At 42.0% G+C, this 24,538-nt stretch overlaps 2 protein-coding genes across 2 annotated transcripts in view; both read right to left on the bottom strand.

Moving 5' to 3' along the window:
* Positions 1-9,918, bottom strand: part of spag9b (sperm associated antigen 9b) — a 38,476-nt gene extending 28,558 nt beyond the window's left edge. The window contains exons 1-2 of the mRNA XM_071546045.1: positions 9,288-9,918; positions 168-288 (exon numbers count right to left, since the gene is read on the bottom strand). Of these exons, the coding sequence (XP_071402146.1) occupies positions 168-288; positions 9,288-9,587 (421 nt within the window). The 5' untranslated portion in view covers positions 9,588-9,918. The remainder of the gene's footprint in view (positions 1-167; positions 289-9,287) is intronic.
* A 1,706-nt stretch (positions 9,919-11,624) lies between these two features.
* On the bottom strand, positions 11,625-21,458 carry daglb (diacylglycerol lipase, beta). Its single transcript, XM_071546047.1, has 15 exons — positions 20,713-21,458; positions 20,423-20,574; positions 19,844-20,018; positions 19,372-19,639; positions 17,998-18,120; positions 17,611-17,738; positions 17,007-17,133; positions 16,771-16,854; positions 15,420-15,497; positions 15,206-15,286; positions 14,885-15,012; positions 14,316-14,384; positions 13,801-13,873; positions 13,419-13,672; positions 11,625-12,770 (listed from the first exon to the last, which is right to left on the bottom strand). The coding sequence occupies exons 1-15, from the start codon at positions 20,805-20,807 to the stop codon at positions 12,575-12,577; spliced, it is 2,031 nt and encodes a 676-aa protein (XP_071402148.1). The 5' UTR covers positions 20,808-21,458; the 3' UTR covers positions 11,625-12,574.
* Between the last annotated feature and the right edge of the window lie 3,080 nt (positions 21,459-24,538).

The raw sequence follows: 24,538 nt of genomic DNA, 5'->3' as shown, positions 1-24,538 counted from the left end.
TCGATGCCGCTCGGGGGGTATCACTGGTGTGCGTGTGTGTGTGTGTGTTTGTGTGTGTGTGTTAGACTTGGGAGAGGATAAAGCTGCTACAGTGAACCTATGTATGTGAGAGAGACAAACAAAAAGACAAGTGTGTGTGTTCGTGTGTATTTAGGCACAGGACTTACTCTGGTCTGCATAGTTTTTCGTTTTTAGCTCCAGCTGGCGTGTGTGTGACTCCAGCGTCACCAGTCGACCCTGGAGATCCTTCTTCTCACCCTCCTGGGAGTCCTCAAAGACAATGTACCTCTGCAGATAAAGAGGGAGAAGAATATGACATTTAATCATCAATGCGCTGAACCCGGCGTTAGCGTTGCGGACTTGTGGAGCGCAGTTTCAAGTGAGGGCTCGATGATTTGTTTATGGCTGCAACAAGAGAGAGGAATCTCACACATACAAGTGAGGGTCATTAAGTCAGTTCCTCTTTGTCCTGTGGGTCAAAGCCAGTCTGACATCGGCCCCGCTCTGAATGACCTTACAATCACCACCATCGACCACATCAAACCCTTTGAGTGTGTATGAAAAAGAGACAGGAGTGAAATGGAGACCTTGTGTGGTCTTGCCATTGTGTGTGTGTGTGTGTGTGTGTGTGTGTGTGTGTGTGTGTGTGCGTGTGATAAAGGTCTAACCGTGCAAACACAGTGCTGACACTACTGGAAAAAAGGGACACAGCATATCTGTCTTCAGCTCCATTGTGAATGTTACTTAACCTCTCTGCACAACAGGTGCACAGCGCCAGCTTCTTGGCACACGCACTAGCAGCCACGGTACAGCCTGCATGTGTGTGTGTGTGTGTGTGTGTGTGTCTGCTCCTTCACAGTTGTCACGTCTGCGGTGGGAGGAAGACAGTGCATCATTCAGAGCCCAAATTGACCCTGAGATTAAAAGTTGAAACAGTGAGCTCATCCCCTCTCTCTAAGGACACACACACACACACACACACAGCAAGTTGGTAACAGTTGATGTCAAGGTTGTGTTTTTGATTTTCACAGCAGCAGCTGCCGCCAACCTCATTCTTTCTCTCAGGGCGTCTACCACTAAGAACCGTGTGACTGTAGCTGTTCATGTTTGTGTGTGTTGTAACTACCAATGCTAATGCAGTACAGTTTTACAGTGTTTTGGACACTTTCTTGTACCATGAGCATCAACAACTGTAGAACCTTGAAACATCTGAATCCTCCACTCTTGAAGACCAAGACACAAAATAAATCACTATGATGATAATAATGTGATACTTAGGCTAACTGATCCCTGTAGGGAGATTTGTCTTTTCTCTTTCTACAAGGAGGTCAGAGGTCAGGGTCAACTACAGAGCAGCACCGGTGGATTCGGTTCCTTGCTCAGGAACACTTCAGCAGGGCGAATGCCTGGTGACACAGGGGCCTCAGATAGTTCCTCTAACCACTAAACCACCCTGCTGCCCAAATATAATCCTGTTAACGCTGGGTCACCCCATTCCGCGCCAGTGGCAATTTACAAACACTTCGCAGATAGATTAGATTAAATTAAACTTTAGTGATCTGGGTCTGCAGGAGCAAATAATAGGATAGAGCAAAGAAAATAAGGGTATAAATAAAAACAGAGCAAATGGGGATATAAAACATAACCTAGAACACTGTTGGCACATATCAAATTAAAAAAAATGAATAAAAAATTATGGAGATATGAATTTACAGCATATTATGCAGGGTGTGCAACAGCAGTATAATATACTGAAGCAAAAAAAGAATGAAAATATGATATGAAAATATACGCATGTGAAAATAAATAAAGATATAAAGATATATGCAATATAGTTACTGGGTCCCATTTCCCACATGCATATTTGCTCCAAGACATTTGTCCATTGACTTATAGAAGCAGAGGAAGATTTTGACAGTGACATTGAAAGCGGTGTAGTCACACGACTGGTCATAGCCTAGAACAGTGAGACCCCTTTACTCCAAGTGATAAGAGGAAAACAAATTATGGTTTTGTTGCCCTTTTTGTTGGTTGGTCCTCTCAGTGAGTGTCCCATTTATTGATACCTCAGCTGATCAGTTAAGTCAGGTGTCTGGCGACAGGGAGAGTGTGCTTTGCCTGTAAGCACGTCTTGTGATGTGGGCATTCAGTATGGATGAGAAGCCCAGCGGTCTGCCCCTCAGCAGGAGATGTGGCGGGCGGGCGGGGGGGGTCACCTGAGTACCCTGCTCCGCCTCCAGCCTATGGAGCAACAAGCAGGCTGTTCTTTATACTGACGTCACACCAAGACTGCAAGACTGTGAGATGGAAGTGATCTATGGAGTGTGCCAAAGATGTCTCTTCAAGATGTCTTTGTGAATTCTCTTAAAACTAGAAGGGCACTCGGAGACCGCAGACCTCCACCAAGGTTCGTGCTATTATTGCTTGTTCGTGAGTCGGATCCAGATCCGCTCCAAAATGTAATGGGTTCTTCCTTGGCCCATGCTCCACCAAGTTTTATGAAAATCGGGCCAGTAGTTTTTCCGTAATCCTGCTAACAGACAAACAAACAGACAAACAAACAAATGGCACCGAAAACATAACTTCCTTGGCGGAGGTAAACCACAGGCCATTCAATCAGGGGCAAGACACTGTGCTATACCTGTAGGCTATCCAACTAAAATTTGCATTGTGAAAATTTTACTTTAACTATGAATCTTCACATTTTAGCTGCTATTCTTCACATGTCTCCCTAATTTTATTTTCATATGTAAATTAATTTAGATGATGTCACACGACCGGAGAATATCTTCATCTGTTGCATGAACTGCTGTGATGCAGTGATGTATGGTGATATATATAGCTAAATCTTTTTTTATGATCACAAGACCATACATAGGCACTCTGTAATAAACACATTGTTGTATAAGGAGTGCTTAAAAGTACAGATAAAGGCAACTGATCAACTAGGGAGCCAGAGAGCTGAGATCACATTCTACTAAACTGATAATTAAATAGCTCTATGTCATCATCAGAAAAGCATCATGGGACTGTACAGAATCTGTACTTTTTGCTGTAGACTTATGGGAGGAATTATTGGAGGGTGGGTGGTGAGAGATTTAGGGAGGGCCCAGTATAGCCCAGGGAGCGTCTAAAGAACAAAGACACTAGTTCCCATGTAAATCTACTAAGAGCATTAACATTGCACTGGGCTAGACTACAGACGGCAGGGCTTGTTGGGGGGAAACAACCATAATCTGAACGTACACACGTACACACGTACACACAAACATACACACACACAGCATAGTCCTGCTCAAACACAGCACACATATGCAACATACAGACATGCTAAATATGAAACTAGAAATAACCGCCTCGCGGTTGTATGCCTCCGCCAATAAACTTTGTTTTATCATTGCAAGGACAGTTTTTATTTGTTGAACATATATAATTAATGTGATTATTAGGTCAACTTAAAGGATTTTGGTGTCTGCAAAAGTAAGTGACAGCACTTCCACCGTTTTTGTAGAATGACCCAAGATCGCTTTCTCAGCTACAGTGGTAAACAAAACATTATGATGTCACAGTGAAGTTGACCTTTGAACTTTTGGATATAAAATGTCATCACTTCATCATTTTATCCTATTAGACATTTGTGTGAAATTTTGTCATAATTAGCATATGAATTCTTGAGTTATGGCCAAAAACATCTTTTGTGAGGTCACAGTGACCTTGACCTTTGACCACCAAATTCTAATCAGTTCATCCTTGAGTCCAAGTGGAAGTTTGTGCCAAATTTGAAGAAATTCCCTCAAGGCGTTTCTGAGATATCGCGTTCACGAGAATGGGATGGACGGACGTATGGACGGACAACCCAAAAACATAATGCCTCTGGCCACGGCTGTCGCCGGCGCGGAGGCATTAAAAAAATATCTTAGGCACATGCTACATGTCTAAAATGAGCAATTCCTGTCATATGTGGTGAAATAATAGTTGGGAGGTGCTGCTGACTGGACAAGAAGGAAACGCAGAATCCTCCTCGAGATAAAGAAAGCAGACAACTGTTGTGGAACCAACTGAGTTGCACCAATTTTAAAAGATGAACGTGGGGTGCCCCGGTGGCTCGCCGAGTGGAGCGCGTGCCGCATGGGGCTCAGTCCTTCCTGCAGCGACCCGGGTTTGAATCCGGCCCGCGGTCATTTGCTGCATGTCCTCCCCTCTCTCTCCCATGCCTTCCTGTCTCTCTCTCACACTGTCTCTATCAAAAATAGAGCATAAAATGCCTAAAAAAAATAAATAAAAAAAAAGATGAACGTATGGGTGACGCACTCTGACACGCGCTCCCCCACACTCACATCAGCCTACAGATTTATTAACACTTACACAATCCCCTAACATCTGTCTCACACACACACACACCCTGCTGCTTATCATATGACCCAGCGAGGAGGGTGTGCATATGACAGCGCTCTAGAGAATGAGTGTTCCACCGTTTTAACGTGCACTCTGCGATCTTCTTCCCCCTACGCTCCATGTATAATGCTGCCTTTGTCCACCGAGCGTGCACGCACACATACGTACACGCACGCATGTGGCTCCAGCACAAGTGGATGCACAACCGCACACACAGGGCACCACTGTATTGGCACTCAATTGACAGAGAGTGCAATAAACTCCTCTCAGTGTTCAGTGGCTTGGCTGTGGGTTGTTACTGGGGCATCTGGGAAAACCGGGGTGTGTAAGGACTTGGCGACCACAAGCAACTCAATAAAATAAATTGAGCAAAGAACTATTGCACTGTGTCTCGCAGGATAATTCCATGGTTCATGAATATTATCAGAATCAGCCTTTAACATAAAGATGCGAGCACAGATTAGCTCAGATTAGTTCATCTGCAGTGGCTGGGATGACATGATTGACAAGGATGAAAATATGAATAAAATAAATATGAAGACAGTTGGTATAACACTTCTTCCAGTCATGGCTGCAATCAATATATGTGTTCATATGATATCCCAGATTCCACTGCTTTATTGCACAGACAATGCTTAGGTTTACAGCTTTGTTTTACTCCTGAAGTTTAATATCTTATCCAGGCCGACTTACAATGAGTCAGCAGGTATGGGTTCGGTCCATTACTCAAGGACAGGACGAGACTCATGGCTGTTGATGAACATTCTGGCTGTTGGATGGATCGAATCCATGACCTCTAAGTTATGGTACAGTCTTTCTAAATTTCTTTCTGACTTTCTGCATTTCTAAACCAATGCTGTTGCCCTGTCTCCCATTGGATTTCACCTTGATGATCAATGGCCTGGCATCATTTCTGAGCAGGCTGTGGTCTTTCTTGAGCCTACAGATCTCTTACATCATCACAGGGTGTGACGTCTTGCTGCGTATTCCAAACCCAAGACATTGTTCAGGTTATGGGGGGCAAGCCTGACAACCCTGACTGGACAAAAGAACCGAGGGAAGTGCTGCTTTTCCCTGAGAATTTCCTGCCCTGCCCTGCCCTTTTCCTCCGCTCTGTCTGTTGAGTCAAACTACTAGGAAGAGGTAAGCCTCTTGGGCTTGGAGCAGGGAGAAACTGCCAGCTTGTGCAGCATGTTTGTTTGATAAGATTCATTTGCTTCTTTGATTGTGAGAGTGACTTGTCATCCAAATGAGCAGCTTAGTAATTGAGACCGAGCTATGCTTTTCACTCGCCTCCACTGCATAGGCAATTGTTTTGGTGTTTGGACACTTCACATCCAATCAATCTCAGTGTGTGACAATTTTCTTCATTTGTGTGACACTTGAGGTTTTCTAGTGTGAAATGTCTCTAATGAAAGACAACTGCTCTCAACTTAGTCACAGCTGTTAGCAAGTCACACATTACTGTAGCAGCATCACTGAGAGGTCAGAGTGATGATGAGATGTGGAGAGGTTGTGTGAGGGTGTGTGTGAGAGTGTGTGTCTGTGTGTGTGCACCCTGTGGAGCGAGTCATGGGTTCTGCTTTTGGTAGTCACATCGCAAAACAGCAAAAAATACATAAACCTGCATCACTGTTTTAACTCCCTACCAACACAGATATTAGATTAGAGGAAGTTTACAATTAGGCAACTGAAAGTAATAATCAACAACATTTTCATATAACTAACCATTTAGCTACTCTCTATCGCTGATTGATATAACACAATAGTGATTCAACCTATAGCCAGTTCATGAAAGCTTTTACATTTGCCATTCCAAACACCCAGTATAAAAATCCTCTGGCACACGCGTTTTACATTTCCGGCAGCAGTAACAGCAGTCTGTTGGAATAAACAGAAGAAGAACTGGCATGAGCAGGGATAGTAGTGGACACATTGTTTGACTGACAAGTAATCTCTGGGAAGTGTAGTGCAGAAACACCACACCACTGCATAGCACCGAAGATGTCGCCAAAATAAGAAAAAAACATGACTCTCGCAGAGTAGGCTACTACTTTAAACCTTTATCAAACAAAAAAAAAAAAAAACACACCTACAGAACAGCAAACATGTTCTTTCTTAATCCAGATTCCACCTCAGTGCAACTCTATTATATCAACTTTATCCAGACCATGGCAAGAGAAGTTTGAATCTATGGTGTAGCCAATAGTCCTGTCCATATGACCTCATTCTGGCACAATGATGACTTCCTATGGCCATTCATGCTGATTCCTGAATTGTGACTTACCGCCCATTCAAGCTGCTACACTGACATGTACAGAAGCTAAACTCTCTCTCTGATAGAGCAGTTGTGTCAAATGATTAGGCTTATTACACCATTATAGGATAGAAATATTGCAAGGCAAATAGGGAGTCATCAGAATAACAGGCAAGCTGACTGGCTGAGCAAAGGACTGGCTCTTCAGGGGATCAGGCATTTCTTACAGCAGCATGTCATCCAGTTAAGACTGCACTGAGTCAATTAGTGAGAGTGAGAATCATTTTTCTTAAAACAGCAACAAACCCAAGCAAAATTCCCACGTGCACAGGCCTGGGGATGATCAAAACGTTTTGACAACACGTTAGGAACCGCCAATAAATTATTAACCGACTGCTTTGTGACCTGTAGAGCCTGTCATTCAACATTTCACTGTCAAGTCTAATGTCAACAGTATAGGACAAATCTTAGGAGTGGTGCCACACACACCTATTATTATGTGATTCACAACTCCTCCTCCACCCTTCCAAACAAATCTTGACAAGAAATCCTAAGGCTGTTTTAGATTTATTTGTAGTGTTCCATCTTCAAAGGTTTTTCTGTGTTTAGTTATTTACTTTGATTTAGTTTTTACTTTTGCAAATGTTTTAATCATTTTTCCCAATCAAGACCATACTGGCCAGCATTCTACTGTTCTACTCGTTCTACTGGAATCAAATAAGTAGAGACTGCAAGAGTAATAAGGCAGATTAAGTTTACAAACCCCCTGAGTGAGGGACTGCTTGTGTGTATAATGCCATATCATGCAGACCAGGGAGGGTTAGAAGGAGGCATGCTGTGTGTTTGTGAGATTTAAATAGTGAAAAAACACACAAGTGCATAGAATTCAGTGTAGAACAGCTTTGAATGGAGTGGCTCTCTCTTAATACAGTTTTGTCATGTCACCTCTTCATCAACAATGAATTATCATTTTAGTGTAGTCACGGCTGTTTGAAATTCACAGCATCACTCTAGTTTTCATCTTGCTTTTTGTCATAACTGGTGTCGACAAAATGAACAGTGATCAAGTGTACAATTTGTTCATCACATTGCTGCCACCAGTTATCCAAGACACAGACATTTGTGTGGCTGCTGTGGTGAGTGTGTTGAAAGGACAAATGATTAGACACGCTGACACATTTGAGCTACAGAATTAGCAATATTAGAGGTATTGACAGTGTGAGGAAAAACGAGCACACTGTACAGCGGTGCGGGAAGTCTGTACAGGAGTACAGCCAGGAGTTAAGACTTAGTGGCAATAAGCTAGCAAAATACATAACAAAGACTTTGGGTTATACAGCTTATGCTTTCAGCTCATCAGTGTGCCTGTTGCTACCATGGACTTAGCATAGGCCTTGTTGCAGCTGATTAAGTGTCAGAGCCTTTAGGTCGATAAGACAGGTCTCTTGGTGAGGAGAAAAGTTGATGCTCGATGTTACTACAGTAATAGACAAGAGTCAAAACTAAATGACTGTGAGAAAAGAGGGAGAAGAGGGAATAACGTGTAAATCACAAGGCAATGCTCTACAATGAAGCTCTTGTAAACAAATGACACACTATGAAATGGGAAGACTGATAAGTCTGCTGAGTAGAAGTAAATAGTGCTGAAGAGTATGCAAATATGTGTGTAATTTGGTTAAATCAAATGAGGGGAACATGCTTTTGCCTGAGTGAGATATTTCATTAGATATGGGGCTGAATGTGATCAGCAGCAGACAGCAGCCATCAGACAAACAAATCAGTGATTGGTTTGCATGCATCTGATGTTTGACTGGAAAATGGGTTATGGTGAACTAACTAAACTACAGCAGATGTCTAAAAGCTTCATACAGCACCACCAGCAACGACAGGTCCCAAGAGTGGCATCCATGGTGACATGAGCGAGCGACTACAGTACAGTTTGTGCTTTGTAAAGTGTTATTTGCGCTCAACTTGTGGTCTGCAAGCCAGCCATCTCCATCACCTTTGCAGTACACTAAGACGTTTGCAGGTGGGAAAGCATTTGTCGGTTAATTGAGCAGTTGTGTAGTCAGACCTAGCCCCTATGAATGCCGTTCTCTCGCGGGGAGAAAACGACACGCCATATCCATTCAGAAATCTGGCAATTTTAGTGTTGTCTCGCTTATTGGCAACAGTACCTAATTAAATATGAGTCAAGACCTTCACTGAATCGTTAGGAGACACTCATCATTTAGGGACACATCCAATCCACCAAGTAGTACTTATTTCAATAAAATGTCAACTTATAAAATTGGTTCGCCTGTTGTTCCAATTATCTTCTTCCACTAAAATAAACTATGATCAGCGGTAGCCAGTAGTGTGAACCAGTTCTAAATGTTAAAATGTTACTGAAAACAAAGTGCGGCTTGGTGGATTGTATGTATGCCGAATTGAAGAGTGGCTCCTACAAATTTAGAAAAGTTCTTCATTCAGGTTTCATGAGGGTTATACTTTTGTCGGTGAGCAAGGCAACATGAAATTGCCAGATTTTCGACATTAATTTGGTATACACTCTCCATACAAGAGAGGACGTAACGTATCTGGGACTGGACATTAAGTTAGTTAGTTGGTTAGGCAGTTGTCTGGTCAACCGTACCTCTTCTGCATGTTTCCTCAGTGCCTTCTCTCGCTCATACTGGGTAACAAGTTGCTCGTTGTCTTCCTTCAGCAGCTCCAGTTCCACTTCGTGCTCCTGGTTGACAGCAAACACCGAGTCCAAGTTCTCCAGCACGGCGACGACCAGCGGCATCAGCTCTTTCACTACGTCTTCGTCATATTTTCCGATTAGCCGTTCAAACTCACGGTATATTGAACTGGCCAGACCCGACACTCGCTCGGACATCATAGCCGAGGAGCCCGGGTCGTCCTGGTACAGGACTGCGTCGTCCAGCTCCATTTTCTTGCTTCCACTTCTTTCCCAGCTAACGAGCTAGCCACAAGCTTCAGCTGGCCAGAAGCTGTCCGCCTTATTACTTTAAGCGCAACAAAATTACGTCCCTAAAACATATTTCGACTGCTATGTGTGCTACGGAAGAGACACTGTAGTTCCTAAACAACTTCTAGTTCCTTACGTCAATGGACGGTTGACTTTAAAAGCTAGCCTGCTAGCTAGCAGTAGTGAAAAGTCTTCACTTGGCTCCTCTTTTTAGTTTCCCTGTCCAACAGATGAGCTCCCGTTGGTGCCTTCGGGTGCTGTCGGAAATATGGGGATGAGATCACTTGAACGACTCAACGAAGTGGTAAATACTGCCGAGAAAGTCAGGATTTTCTCTAATAACGGAGTTGCCGAGAGCTGACGTTTAAGGGGCGGAGAGCATGGAAGAGGTGTCAACAATTGATGGTAAACGTGATGTATTTTATTATGTGTTACTATTATCCATTCTGTGTAAATTATTTGCGTTGTTGTATGTTTCTTCTCATCCTTTGTTTAACCTTTAGTTGTCGCATATATACAACAACTTCTGGCAAATTAAGAAATGAAAACATCAATCACATGCCTCATACATATTCTCTCTCTTTCATTCTGCCGCTGCAGCACAAAGTAGCCCGGTGCCACTAAAATAGCCACCAAAAAAGCAACTTCTGTCACAGGGTCTATTTTGTTTTTTTATCCGTACAAATGCATTTGAATTTACAACTTCCGAATTAAGAGTAGCGGTGGATCTTACGAGGAGCACTTGAAGGCAGCGTGTGTTGTTGACGGGACCGTCGCGCTTACGTCACATGCTAAAGAGGGCTTGGGGTATGGAAAGAAAGTAAACTAAGCTTTACTAAGCTAAACTAATTAAGTGTTTCAATACTGTGACTTATCTATTTACACAGTGTGTAACTTACTGTGTGTGTACATGTCTTTGTATTACAGAGATGAATGGAGATCGCTATACTAATCTGATGCATTCCCTCGTAAAGAGCAGCAGTTGAGCGCGGATTATTTGAGGCTCATTGTGGAGCAGATTGAGGACCATGAGGGACAGGACGGGGAGGAAGAAGACCACCTGGATGCAGAGTACAGACAGGGTCAGGAGGTGGACATGGACCCGTACCTTGTTCCTCAGCCAGGGACAACATCAACAGGGTAAGTGTGTGTTGCATCTGATGTTCTGGCACTCCGCTGAGTGTGATAAAATCAGCGATGAGGTTTGCATCATGTTCACCAAACCCACCCCATGTCCCATATTCCTCTTTCCCTCTCCTTGTATTGATTAGGCTTTATGTAATATTGTACATTGTAGCCTATTATGTAATATTGTACATTGTAATTCTATTATGTAATATTGTACATTGTAAATGTGTGAATTTCATTTGTCACATTTTTGTATTTCCTAATGCATTATCATGACATTAATACTACATCACAAAAGTTTGTAAATATTTGTTCTAAAAATGCACAGATTGTATTGAGCATATGCAGATATACTGTACTGTAATGCATACATATACATTTTATAAACTATTGTGCTTTTACTTATTGGCAGTACTATATGAATATTTCAAACTGGATGACACCCACTTTTTCAATGTTATCTCAAATGTTATAAATTAATGTTTTCTGTGATATACTGTAGTATTAAATATGTTCTTTTAGATTTTTTTCCTAAATAAAGTGTGTGTTCAATTGAACACATCAAGTTGAATTTTCTTTGAAGTTTAAATTATAATCATTGATGTCTATTAGTTGTCAAGCAGTATAGAGTTGGCAGCTAATCCTTAGCGATCTATTCATTGGAAACATTTTGTAATTATTTGTCCCCTCTCCTCCACCAAGTTGCATATGTGCGGTTGTGAGTCAAGAGAATAATCTTCTTATGGCTTACAGAATTCACTCAAAATTCAGTTTATTGGTGCTCAATTCAACAGGTTGTTCACTGACATCCAAAACATTGCTTGGATTCTTCCTATGACAAAAACCAAACAGAGGATGAAGGGTGTGCTTCATGAAGTGTTTTATTTGCAGAGTTTATATATTACCTGATAAAATGACATGTAATATCCATGGCAAGTAAACAGGTTCCCACAAAATGTATTGAAGTACAGCAAATCTTTCTACCTCTTACAGCCATCGTTTTTAATGCCAAAAACAAACATCATGCACTATTCAAACTGCATTAAAGAAACTGCAGGACAAACGTTCTTATCAATGCACTGCACTCGCCGCCAAATATTCTTTTTTCTGTGAAGCAATTTTGTTGACTTGTTCTTCTGTGATGCATAGGCACTATTCCCCCTGATTTTCAAAGTCTCAAGACATTAAATACAAGACAGACGAACCACAGCTACTAAGACGTAACATTTTGAGGTAGAAGATGCCCTTATATCCTCACATCCTGGATCAGACTGCTCTGAAGTCCTTCCCACGGATGAGTAAGACAATATCGGACACTGCATGAGTGACCGAGGGAAGCCTCTACCGCCAACACAGCACTCGCACAAACCAAAAATGTATAACACTGAAATTACAATAAAACTGCATCACTATCTAAAGTTTGTACACAAAGCACATTCAATGATCATGGCATAATGTTCATGGAGTCATTCGAAAACACGGAAAGCAATAAAATATCGATAAATCATATGTATTAAATAAAATTAAAAGTGCAATCCAACGCCCCCACGTCCTTAAAAGAGAGACATTGCTTCAACACGTTTGTCCTAATGAGTCCGGTTCGTTCAGAGAAACGAACGGCTTCATTTCTTCCACGGAGGGTGACAATCATTTTCCAAACGTCTGGGTTTCGAGAGAGGGATTAAGGATTCAGACCCGGGACTGAAACGGGTGCGGTACTTCACACAGTCCTGGACCAGGCATGGAGAAGGACAGCAGAGTGTGGCTTACATATGGAGAAGAGACGTAGGCATGAGGAGGTCCGTCTATTTTAGTGCGTTTCAGATAACGTCGCGGCGGCTGTTGCTTGTGGACGACGGGCAGAGGGAGAAGGGCCTGTCGGCGGTCAGGCTGCCGAGCGCGCGCAGCACGGCGTCGGGCATGTGGTCCGCGAGCATCCGGGGGCTGATCAGAACGCTCCGGAACGCCGTCTCGCTGGACCACTCGGCGCGGTACCGGACCTGGGAAAAACAGGATCTGAGAGGGAGGAGGAGAGAGGGAGGAGAGATTAAGGCGACGGGTCCCACTCACAATGACACACCACCTCTATGAGTGAGTTATCTGAGAACCTCTTTCCTCCTGGCATTGACATGGGTCTTGTATCCAGCTTGTGTGTAGATATGGGCGAGCTTTATTACACTTGCCGTTAACATTAAAATGCATCTCTGGAATGGAAATCTGGTTTCTCTTTCCCTTGCCAAAACATGGATTGCCATACACATGACTTTTTCTGATAATATTTCAATCCTTATAAACTGATAGTAAACACTTCATCGTGCTTTTTCCCCCATCCAGGAGTATAGTAGTATATTTTGCAGCAGATACTGGTCACTTTTCTTGAGTAGAGTTGATTGCATTAGTATGAATATAACTAATCATTTTTTATTTTTCTTATCTGGACAGTCGACACTGGTGGATGTGCTGCCGTGTTTGCCACTTGTTTTGACACACTTCTGGAAGATAGTGGAAGTGGAAGATATCAGAGCCTACAAAAAAACGTACACAGCCTACGTGTAATTACCACTGGGAGGTTTACATTGACTTTTTTCTCAGTCGGCAGCTCGTATTTACGGTAAATCTGGCATGACGTGAACGCAACGTGAGACTAAAGGGTTGGGGACAAACCTCCGCGACGGCCCGTCCTCTGTGATGTGCAGGACGCGGCCGGGCAGGTAGAGGGGTAGGTGGGCGGCCGTGTGGGCGGGCGAGTCCTCCGAGGCCAGGCTCTGATAGGACGATGAGCGGCGAATTATCAGCGACTCCTCCCCCAGCAGCGGCTGGCTGAGCTCCTCCTCCCTCCTGTTGTCCATCTCAGTCGGGAAGTCGTCCGGGTCTCCTCCGAACAGCTCGTACCAGCATCCCTGCAGCAGGATGCGGTACTGGAACGCACAGAGCAAAACACTGAAGGTGACGGAGAAAGACTTGGGAGATTTAATGGATGTAAAGAGACTTCTCTGTTTTGTCCAGTCAAGCTGTGCCAGTGTCAAGTGCTTTGAATGGTTCTCACCTTTGGCTTATTGCAGTTTGAGACCATTTTCAGTATCCGTCTCTTCAAATCCTCCATATTGGGAATGCTCAATCTGCGCAAAAAGTGAGAGTGATAGGACAATTAATAGGAGAAAGAGGATGGTATATCGCAAATGAAAAACTCAAGTAAGAGAAGAACAGAGAAAAAAAAGGAAAGTGTGAGTCGCACTAATTTTCTCTGTGCCAGTAATAACAGGGCAGAGCCAAATATAGCCTCTCCATCACTCAGGAGTCTATAATAGTCTCTACGCCACAGCACATTCATATTGGCCCTCTGAATAGAGGACTTTCTAGAGTCCCTAACACACAAACACACACACAGGTTTACCATCAGTGACTCACAGTGAATAGTGACAGCATAAATGAAACTGCATAAAGAAACTCACCAGTATCAACATAGTTATTCATTGTAATTAATGTTACTTTAATGAAATAAATGGAAGGAAAGAATGAAATGTATATTGTAAAAAAAAAAAAAAGTCCTATTTGTCTTACCTGGGCACCAGATCCTTTCCCAGCACAACAGAAATCACAAAGTCTTTGGAGTAATCAGCCAAGGCTTTACTGCAGAAAGAGAAAATAGAGAACAAAAATGTTGGAAAACCCAGTTAGGTTGGATGCATGTCCAATATTAAACAGGGCAAATGAAGCAAAACTGTGTGTGAACACTGTAGACTTTCATTCAGACCTGCAAAGTCATACATGTAATATTAAAAGGTCCCATATTATTCAGTTTTCATGATTTTGTTTTCAAATATTTGAATTAGGTGGACTGAAACATGCCTAATTATTGAAAATGCAATACTGAATTTGAATTTGTTTGAATTTAACAACTCAAACAAAATCAATTTCTTCATTGCACATCTTTGATCATGTATAGAGGAAATTTTAATGAATTTGAATTAACTGTTCATAATTACTGGGTAGCTCAGCAGCATTTTGCATTTGGAGGAAAGCTCCTGCTTTCAGCCCAGAGAACCAGGACCTGCCAATGCCAGCTGCCTACATTCACCAAACAGTCATTACTCTAGTGTACACTTTGTCCCAACCTAGTCATTCATTACCTCATGAGTCCCCCTGGTGGAGAGAACGAGTAGCACTGCAGGGTGGGGAAGGAATTGCGCAGAAGGATGGCCAGCAGGGAAGCTGTGCCGGCGCCCAGACTGTGACCAGTGATGACCAGCTTATACTCCTGCAAACACACAGACACAGTCCATACTTCTAGCCCTACTCATGATCTATTCCCTCTGTAAAACTTCTTTTCATTCATGACAATAAATGGTCTCTTGCCCATGCCAACACATGACTGAAATTTGTTCCTTCCAAAACTTGACTTTTTGTATCTTGATAATGATGATTAGGATTTGTTTTCATCATAAGTTTACCGGTGCAATGGAGAAAGCCTGGTTCAGGATGCCGTCATTCACCAGCTTCTTGTAGATATATCCCGCCGCCTGAGACATGCCCTGCAGGAGTCACAGACACAGCAGCATTACTCTCTAGGGAATCACACACATCATACGACACAATTTTCCCCCTGAGACCGGTGTAAACGTTAAACACGGATAGATGGAAAGAAATGTTTGAATGTCGGTTCACCTTGTGAGCATAGCAGGTTCCAGACACTCCCTCGACAGGCAGGTTCTCACATTCAGCAGACAGGTCTGTCAGGACGTCCTGCGGGACAGACAGTGTGTAAAATAAACAATAAAACTGGGGGAATTTGATTGAGAAAAGTCCAGAACACACTTTCAAATGGATAGCAACCACTGAAAGAAGTAGTTCAATTGAATGACCCACATTTGGAGTTCCCACACTTACTCACGCATCAAATTCAGTGTTCCATGTATAATTTTTAATCATTCCGAATGATGCTCTTGCAATTTAAGATTCCAAATTGTAACTGTTTATATAAAAACTAAATAAAGAACAAGATATTCAGAATAGGCCAGTCTATTCTAGCATTTTTATTCTGATCAGACTATTATTCTGATTAGTAATGGAATATTAGGCTCCTTGTGAACCCAGTTAATGACATCTATAATAAAGCCAAAATGAACCAAGCTACTTTACGTTTTCCCTTAATTTGTCAATACTGTAATTTTCTTTCTCCTTCCTTCACTCTTTATTTCAACATGCACTCCTATGCACAAATGTACACCCTCCCACTCACTGTCACACTCCAACTTCCCACTATGACTTCTTTTTCTGCAACGCTAGTTTAATTCCTTTTGTTTCCCTTCCTTGTTATTTTTCACCTTTTGTTACTGCTGTCTGAATTTTCCACCATGTACTGTGTTGTCAGTGATTTTCATTCATCCTTTTATCTTTTGTTTTGGGATCTGATGTTCTCATGCACCCCTTGGTGCAAAAGATATGCATTTTTTCTCTTGTCTCTGTGTTTTTGTCATTGTATTGTATCACTGTGTTTCCTCATTTCACTTCTATGTTTCATCACTGCAAATAAATAAACTAAACTAGGCTCAAATTGAGCAGATTTTAAGGCTAGGCGTTTCATTGGTTGACACAAGGCATAACCTAATATTGTCAACTATACAAATAAATAATTGCAGGACTGAACACTGCTTCTACATAAAATCATTGGTGTATTGTTTTCTCCAGAATATGACATGTTGATGCTGTGATTGGAGAAGTCTGATGGAGACTTACCAGCTAGTGTACAGGAGTTGTATAGTAAAAAAAAAAATAATAATCCTGAAGAAAAACTGAAAAATCATAGCTCTGTTTAATGTAATTTTATGAACACTACAAAAGAGTGCCAGTTAATGGTTTTAACTGCCAAACTTGATAGAGATATTTTACATTGAATTCATAAATTCAAACACTTTCTAGGCTGCCCAATCTTTTGCAATATCTTTTAAAGACCTTTGATTTTCTAGAATTCACCTAATTAAAAAACAAAACAAAATTGTGACCGCTGGGAGCCCACCTTGAGTGACAGCGTTCCTCTGACAGCCACCAGTACAGCTTCCCTCTTATGATCCAGAGCCACAAAGAAGGGGATCTCATAGATCTGTAACAAAACATACTTGTTTAATGATCAATATGGATGGACAAGTCAAATCACTGACAGTGTAGGGCCGGTGCTGTCATCCAAATAATAACACTGAGGGAAACTGAACATTCATGACAAGAAGAAGGGGAAGCAGTGAGGTTTGTTTCTACCTGGTTGTGGAAGCTGACGTAGATGAAGTCTCTGTACTGCAGACCAGTGCTGTGTAGGATGGATGAAAAATGACAGCCGAGGTGGTCTCCCCCTACAATGTCATACTCAGCGGTTTGGCTCCTACAGCTGACACACAAACACATTCACAATTGAGCATCATCCACACTTTTCCCACTGAAAAGTTTAGGATTTCCTATTACCAACTGCAAATGAACTAAGCTAACTTAGAGACTACCTGAATCTGCTTCTGCTTGTCAGCTATGGCTGCATGATATTGACTAAAATAATACTACTAACAACGAGATACTAATGGTTACTACCAAGGTAGAATTCTAATGGTTAGGAGTTGCTCAGCTTTAAATAAGATTTTCCGACTTGTAGGCCAAGCAATCTGCACAGTCACTAGAATATTTTGCTTTGGAAGCCGTTTGAAACACTTTTCTCTACAAAGACAAAAAAGCCATTTTAGCCAGCCATTTAGAAATTGCTGCAGTTAATAGTGCAATTTCAATCTTTTGGGGCAGTCCTGTTTCAACCTGTAGTCTGCTGCCATCCCAACCTGACAGGCCTCATGACTTGACTGAAACAAAGAGAACATCTTACCAGTCTCCACTGAGTTTGCAGGGCCCAGTAAGGAGGTGGGAGTAAATGTACATTGGCCAGCCATAGGCTGCTGCAGCAAACTGCATACAGTGGGCTGCTTTCTCCAACTCTGTCTCCAAATCCTCACCCTTCAAATAGTAAAAGACACACAAGTAAACAGCAAGTATTTAGAAAAATAGAAGACTGTATCAATTGACTAATGACTTCTTACCTATACTAAGACTGAACAAAGTGAGGCTAACTTTGGCTAAGTTATAAGTGTCAAGAACAATTCCCTCCCAATGAAACACTGGTGGATCCTAGAATCTGTTAATAAACCAGCTGGTTTACCAACTTGCACCTCTGTGAAGGTGTCTACCTAGAGGACTGACTGACTCCTATACTTACAATGGGGGAAGAAGGGCTGTGAATGACGATGTCAGCTGGGTCTCTGCACTGCTCCATCTTATCCTGCTCCTGGTGAAGCAGAGCCAAGCCAGCCGCTATGTCACTGGCAACCAGGTCTGTGTCCTGCAACACACACACACAGCAAATCATACAGCATCTTACAATGTGTCTTGTGTCAGTATCACACCACTAGACTGTACTGCAGCAACCAAAATATTAAAACATAAGTAAAAAATAATCAGCCTGGCCTAATTTAAATTAATGGTGGAATTGCTTCTATGCTTCTGAGAGGTTACCCTTTCATTTGTTTTCTCCATTGTGTAACCATGTTCTCCTTTTTATAATTTGCGGGAAGTTTCCACAGTTGTTGGTTATGGTATCGCAATGCCTGTGGAGCAACCCTCGCTTTTAAGCCAGAACTTAAATTGCATCAGTTTCATTCACTTGGTAATGAGTAGGGTTGCAAAGGGGTGGAAAATTTCCGGTAAATTTCCGGAAAGTTTCCAGTAAATTTCCATGGGAAGTTAAGCTGGGGAATTTTGGAAATATTCCAAATTGGAAACTTTCCATGGGAATTATGGGAATTTATGGGAATTAATGGGAATTTATGGGAATTTATGGGAATTAACTGGGAATTGAGGGTAATTTAATGGAAAGGTATCATATCCAAGCATAAATATTTGTTTTGTTATAAGCAGACATCCATCCAAAATAATACAATTAAAATAAAATATTTATTTGTAAGTAGAACTTTATCAAGTGTTAAATATTTTATTGAACAATCAATTCTTTAATTGAAGAACAAAAACATGAATGTTGAGTTAAATATTACTCATCCCCCGACCCAACCCATTCAAAAATTAACAAAAATGCACAGGATTGCACAGTGCATGTAGGGGGCGTGGTCTCAATAGCCCTGCAGTAAGCAGTGTGCTATGTGTGCATGTGATTGAGGAATAGCATAGATATTCAACTGTACTTGCATGATATCTGGTTGTTTTAGTCAGGATTATGCTACAATATATTTTCCCCAACTATATTTAAGTTCCCTATTAAGAGCATACCTTCAATTTAGTAAATTCCTGGTTTATTCCCGTTTATTCCCATAAATTCCCGTTAATTCCCATAAATTCCCGTTAATTCCCATGGAAAGTTTCCAACTTTGAAAATTCCCGGAATTTTGCAACCCTAGTAATGAGACAGTGGTGACTCCCTTGAATGCGCAAATCTGAGGGTTAGTGTCTAGGCAGAGTGTTTAGGGGCCGTGATGGGACAGGGGGGATAGAGAGCAGTGCAACAATGATTTTCCACCCTATGTACTCTATGTGATTTGCAAAGGCAGGCACAGACACTGAGAGACAGGGTTTCCCTTACAGAGAAGAAGCCGCTGACGAGCTGTGCGATGCTGGAGAACGCTGCTCTGTGGCTCTCGTCCTGCGGCAGGCAGCAGCACAGCAGCCGCAGCCTGCTCTCCCACACCTTGACGGCCAGGGAGCGAGCCGTGGACAGGAACTGGGAGCCCTCGCTGCTCTCCAGGTCTCGCACGCCCAACTGCTCCACGGCGGCCGGCTGAGGACGGGGGTTCCCCAACGGGTCGAACACAAACACCACCCCTATGCCCGTGGCGAGCAGTAAGATCCAACTGTTGTGGCAAAGAATGAAAGATACTAGATTAAAGCACCTCTTCAACTGCAGTCATACCCTTGACAGCATTATGTACCATGAAGGTAAACAAGCTCAGAACAGAACAGAAAAAAAACAGAATCTCTGTGAGAAATTGAACCTGAACAACCTGAAATTATGAAAATAAATGAATAAATAAAAGTCATATCCCTGATCAACCCACCTGGCAACCACTGCTGCGATGACAGCACCCACCGTGGCAGGATCACAGCCCTGGCTGTCATCAGACACCCACACAGCCCCCAGGCAGGCCCACACCAGCTCAGGGATGTACAGGAGCGCTCGCAGATACACCAGCGCAGGGATGGAGCGCCGAGGGCCAGGGTTCGTAATGGTACCTGGGAAACAATACATCATTGATATCCCTGAAATCAGTGAAATTGTACCTGCGCCCAGCACCACGGATGTTCATATAAGCCGTTTGCGAAGAACAGACAGTGACAGACAATGATACAAGGGGTGGCAGGGTGGTCTAATGGTTAGAGATACTGTCCCGTAAGCTTGGTCTCAGGTTTACTTGTCCATCAAAAGCTGCATGTCCTGTCAAAGTATCCTTGAGCAAGGCACTGAACCCCTATGTGCTCATTCATTATATGTTGCTCTGGAGAAAAGCATCAGCTAAATTACTAAAATTTCCACATCCAGCAACACACTGTGACTGATCATGCCAAGTCATCTTTAAACACCTGTTATCTAAAGATGTTAACAAACTGTAGTTAAAGGACAACAAACTGTGATTTACCTTGAGCACTGACATAGACAATTGCACATAGTGACAGGATGATCAGCGCTAGCAAGACCAACAGTACGACCAGGTAGCTGTGGAGGATTCCTCCGCCTTTACAACCAAAACTGCCCTTATGAAGAGTGTACAGGATCAATGTCCCAATCCACCTGAGGACAACAGGGCAGCAAAGAAAGACAACAATGCATATCAGATTTTGTATGATATATTAACTATTGGTTGTTGACTTAGGTAGGTTGCAAAGGTCCTGAGTGATTCGTGTAGATATGGGGGTGTACATTACATACCAAAGTATACGGACGAAGAGTTCAAAGGCGCCGGGGAAAACAAGGTCATCACTGGCGATTCCCCAACGCCGACCGAACACCACCATCCCAGGCATTTTGACAGCCAACCGATAAAATATCTACCTCACTGATGGTAATGTAACTGGTTAGCCACTAAAAAGTCGACAGGATTCTCTCGAGCAATGGCCACTTCAAGCCAGTCAATATGCATGACTTCCTGACACAGAAACTACTCTAACAACGAGCCTTAGCCATTGCTGTCACATTTTGATTTCGTACGTTTCCTGATCAGCTCTGATGATTTCTACTTGACGGTGTCGAAACAGCTAACAAGCTAACGTTAAGCAGAGTTATCTAGCAGCCAATGTGTGTGTGGGTTAACTAGTTAGGTACGGCCTGTAATTCTAATGTCACCTGCAGTGTTGTGATTTTCGACCTGACATTTGATCTTACACGTAGCCTAACTTCGTTACCTCATGTAACGTCGTTACTACCGCTACCAACTGTAAGCTAAATTTGTAACGTTGCGTGACTAGCTTCTAACATTAGCTGGCTAGCTAGCTAGCAAGAATAACGTTATTCTAAAATTATTTCTAGAAACTGATAACTCCTGTATAACAACTACAACGTATCATTTAGCAATATATATATATCATATAGCTCAGTGACTAACGTTACCCATTATCCTTAGGTTTACGTTAACTACCTAAAATATAAATGTAGAAACCTGGGTTGTTGTGTTTTGTTTTGCTCGAAAACCAAGAGTGTCCGGTTTATAACCACACCCTTCTGCAACAGAGCACCGTAGAAGAGTTCCGCCTTAAAGGTCCAGTACAATGAGAATTGTATTTCTCAATTTCATGGTATAATTTAACAAAAGACCTGTTAATGTAAAATTACACAAAATATTATAACTGTGAAATCTGACTAGTGCCCTTTGAAATACTCTGCCTCTGGCTGTCAAAAGACTCAATCAGGTTTAAAATTCCAATCTACTTCCTAGTATAAATGATGTCACCTACGCCCAGATTTTAATGAATGCCCTGGTATGCATAGTTAATCAGGTGTCCCATAGTCTGTCAGACAGCCAGCAAATCAACACCAAACCTTTCCTGAGTTGAAATCATTGCACTGGATATAACCAATAGGCTAGATGGAAAAGGTGGGTCCAGAACAAAGAGAAAGACAGATATCATTGAGACATTGGGAAAGAGGTGAAAAAGGCTGGACACCCTGCAGGCAGTAGCAGAGGGGAGGCAGGGGAATAAAAGCCCCAATCAAAATGACATGTTAAGTACAAGCACAAACCAAAATGACATCTAAATAACATCAAACCACCAAGCAAAAGTAAAAGTAACCACCCAAAATGAATGACTTTAAAACAATCTGCTATCATTACCAGGTATCAATAACAATATTTCCAGAAATATAGGCTCAGATAACTTTATCTACCATGTTCAATTCTGCAGTATGTTACAACAAAACAATAGTTTGACACGGATTTAGAGGCTGGAAAATGTTGGTTTACATTTGTAATGTGGAATCACTGCAGTAACACAGAGATATGTATTTGATATGTAGAGATATCTGATAGGTTATGATAGTCCCAAAAATCTGTTTTTCATCTAGAAGACAAACTTTTCAAGAACAGATGTGAATTTAACTAAAGTATAGATATAAAAATTATTGATTTTATCTTGAAAAGGACTCCTACATCAACCAGCCAATGAGCTGTGGATATGGTAAAGCACCATATTGGTAGGAAATGCATGTGGCATCATGGGAATACTATGAATACATTTTACATTTTGAAATGCCATCACTGATGTACAAAGTCTCTCACAAACTTATCTTGAATTTTCTCATGATCTCCTTGAGAGAAATCTTTGATGAGACAAATCCAATATGGCTGCAGGCTAATGGAAGCCAGCTACTGGCCCTGTAAATAACCAATCACATCACTCTTCACTCTCTCTCTCTCCCTGTCTCTTCCTGCCTCTCTCACTCTCTACCCATCTATCTTTCTATCTCACTCACTGTCTAAAGCAATGAATGTTGTGTTTGGTGGGAGTCTGATAGTGAAAATGATTATGTATTACGTCCCACTGGAATCATTAATGAAGTTGTTGCCCTATCTTTAATGGAGTAGCTGTTGAAGAATCTGAGCTGTCAGCTGCCATTCACTCTGGCTGGGTCAAATGAGAGAATCTTGTTTTCATTCATTTAATATATAGATCTCAGCTTGCAATCAGTTCTAAGACCTAATACAAGATTTTGTCAAAATCAAATTGCATAAAAGAAGATATTGGAGTAAAACAAAAACACTCTTGTTGACTCCAAGACCCTAACAGAAGTTTCTAAATGGGATTTAATCAAAGACAGCATTAGGCAGGAGTGAAACCTCTCACTGCGCCTGGATACTCTCTGACTAGACTTAGATTTCTGGAGGTGGACTGATTTATTGTGTTCCACCGAGATTGATCCGCAACAGTTTAACCTGTTCTATGATGGCTCTGTGCCCACGGAGGTTGACCCAATGCAAGTTAGCCTGTTGAACGATGGCTCTGTGCCCACAGAGATTGACCCACAACAGTTCAACATGTTGTATGGTGGCTCTGTGCCCATGGACGTTCACCCACCACAGTCTAGCCTGACATATGATGGCTCTGTGCCCACAGACGTTGACCCTGTGTAGGTTAGCATGTCGAATAATGGCTCTATGCCCACGGATGTTGACCAATCATAGTTTAGCCTGACATAATGGCTGTGCTCCTGTGCAGGTTGACCAACCATAATTTAACTTGTCCGATGGCATGATGGCTCTGTGCCCACGGATGTTCACCCACCACAGTTTAGCCTGTTGAATGATGGCTTTGTGCCCACGGAGATTTACCCACAACAGTTTAACCTGTTGTACAATGGCTGTGTTCCTGTGCAGGTAGACCAACCACAGTTTAGCCTGTCGCATGATGGCTCTGTGCGCACAGATATTGCCCTCCAGCAGTTTTTTTTTATTGCGTTTTAATGGCCTTAAAAGGGTCAAAAAGTAACATAAGATCATAGTCAAATGACGTTCCTAAAAAAAATACATACCACATACATACCAGCATAAAGTACAAAAACAATATCAGAAACAGAAACAGAACAAACAAACACAAATATACAGGTACAGCTAATACACACATATATATATATATATATATATATATATATATATATATATGTCAATGTGTATTCAACCTCTTTCAACCTCTATCCTCCTTCCAGGCCAAGCCTGTCAGCCCTACTGTCAAAATGTGCGTTTGTTCGGGACTGAGATATTTTAAAATATATTTGAAGAACATAAAGGTTAGTCTTTGAGAGATGCAGAAAAAGCTTTGTTGGGAATGAAACCCTTAATAACTTGATTCCACTGACTGACTGAAGGTCCTTTGTCGGTTATCCATAATAATAAGATGCATTTGCAAGCACAGTGTAAAAGTATTTCTAGTAAGTATGCCCAATCAGGGGGGAGCTTCTCTAATTCCAAGTATACCTGCCTTTGGGCCAAGCAACCGAAAATACTACCAGTCTCCTGTAAAACCTTGGATTATAGCACAGTTCCACAGGCAGGTTATGAGGGTTCCCTCTGAGTTTGGACATTTACTACATTTACACAAATTGGAATTCATCTTGTGTCTAGGTACAGGCGTTATATGTACGATGTAAAATCTTGTATTGCAATTCCCATGCAGGATGCAGGATTAGGATTATTATTATTAGGACATGAGGCTAAGTTCGTGCAAATCAGTCTAAAAGCACCAAATTAGTCCCAGATGTAGCCCAG

The sequence above is a fragment of the Centroberyx affinis genome, unplaced genomic scaffold (assembly GCF_046629955.1).
Source record: "Centroberyx affinis isolate AG114_WGS23_722 - 3 ecotype Tasmania unplaced genomic scaffold, CSIRO-AGI_Caff_v1 ptg005098l_1, whole genome shotgun sequence".
In the NCBI taxonomy this organism is placed as follows: domain Eukaryota; kingdom Metazoa; phylum Chordata; class Actinopteri; order Beryciformes; family Berycidae; genus Centroberyx; species Centroberyx affinis.
The sequence above is the reverse complement of the archived record's forward strand: the minus strand, read 5'-3'. Positions and strand labels throughout refer to the sequence as shown.

Excerpts from the sequence above, each read along its gene's own strand:
- daglb (XM_071546047.1), bottom strand. The coding sequence starts at position 20,807 with ATGCCTGGGATGGTGGTGTTCGGTCGGCGTTGGGGAATCGCCAGTGAT. Across the intron at positions 17,739-17,997 it reads ACAGCCCTTCTTCCCCCATT|GGTGAGGATTTGGAGACAGA; the intron begins GTAAGTATAGGA and ends TACTATTTGAAG. Across the intron at positions 12,771-13,418 it reads GAGGACGGGCCGTCGCGGAG|ATCCTGTTTTTCCCAGGTCC; the intron begins GTTTGTCCCCAA and ends CCTCCCTCTCAG.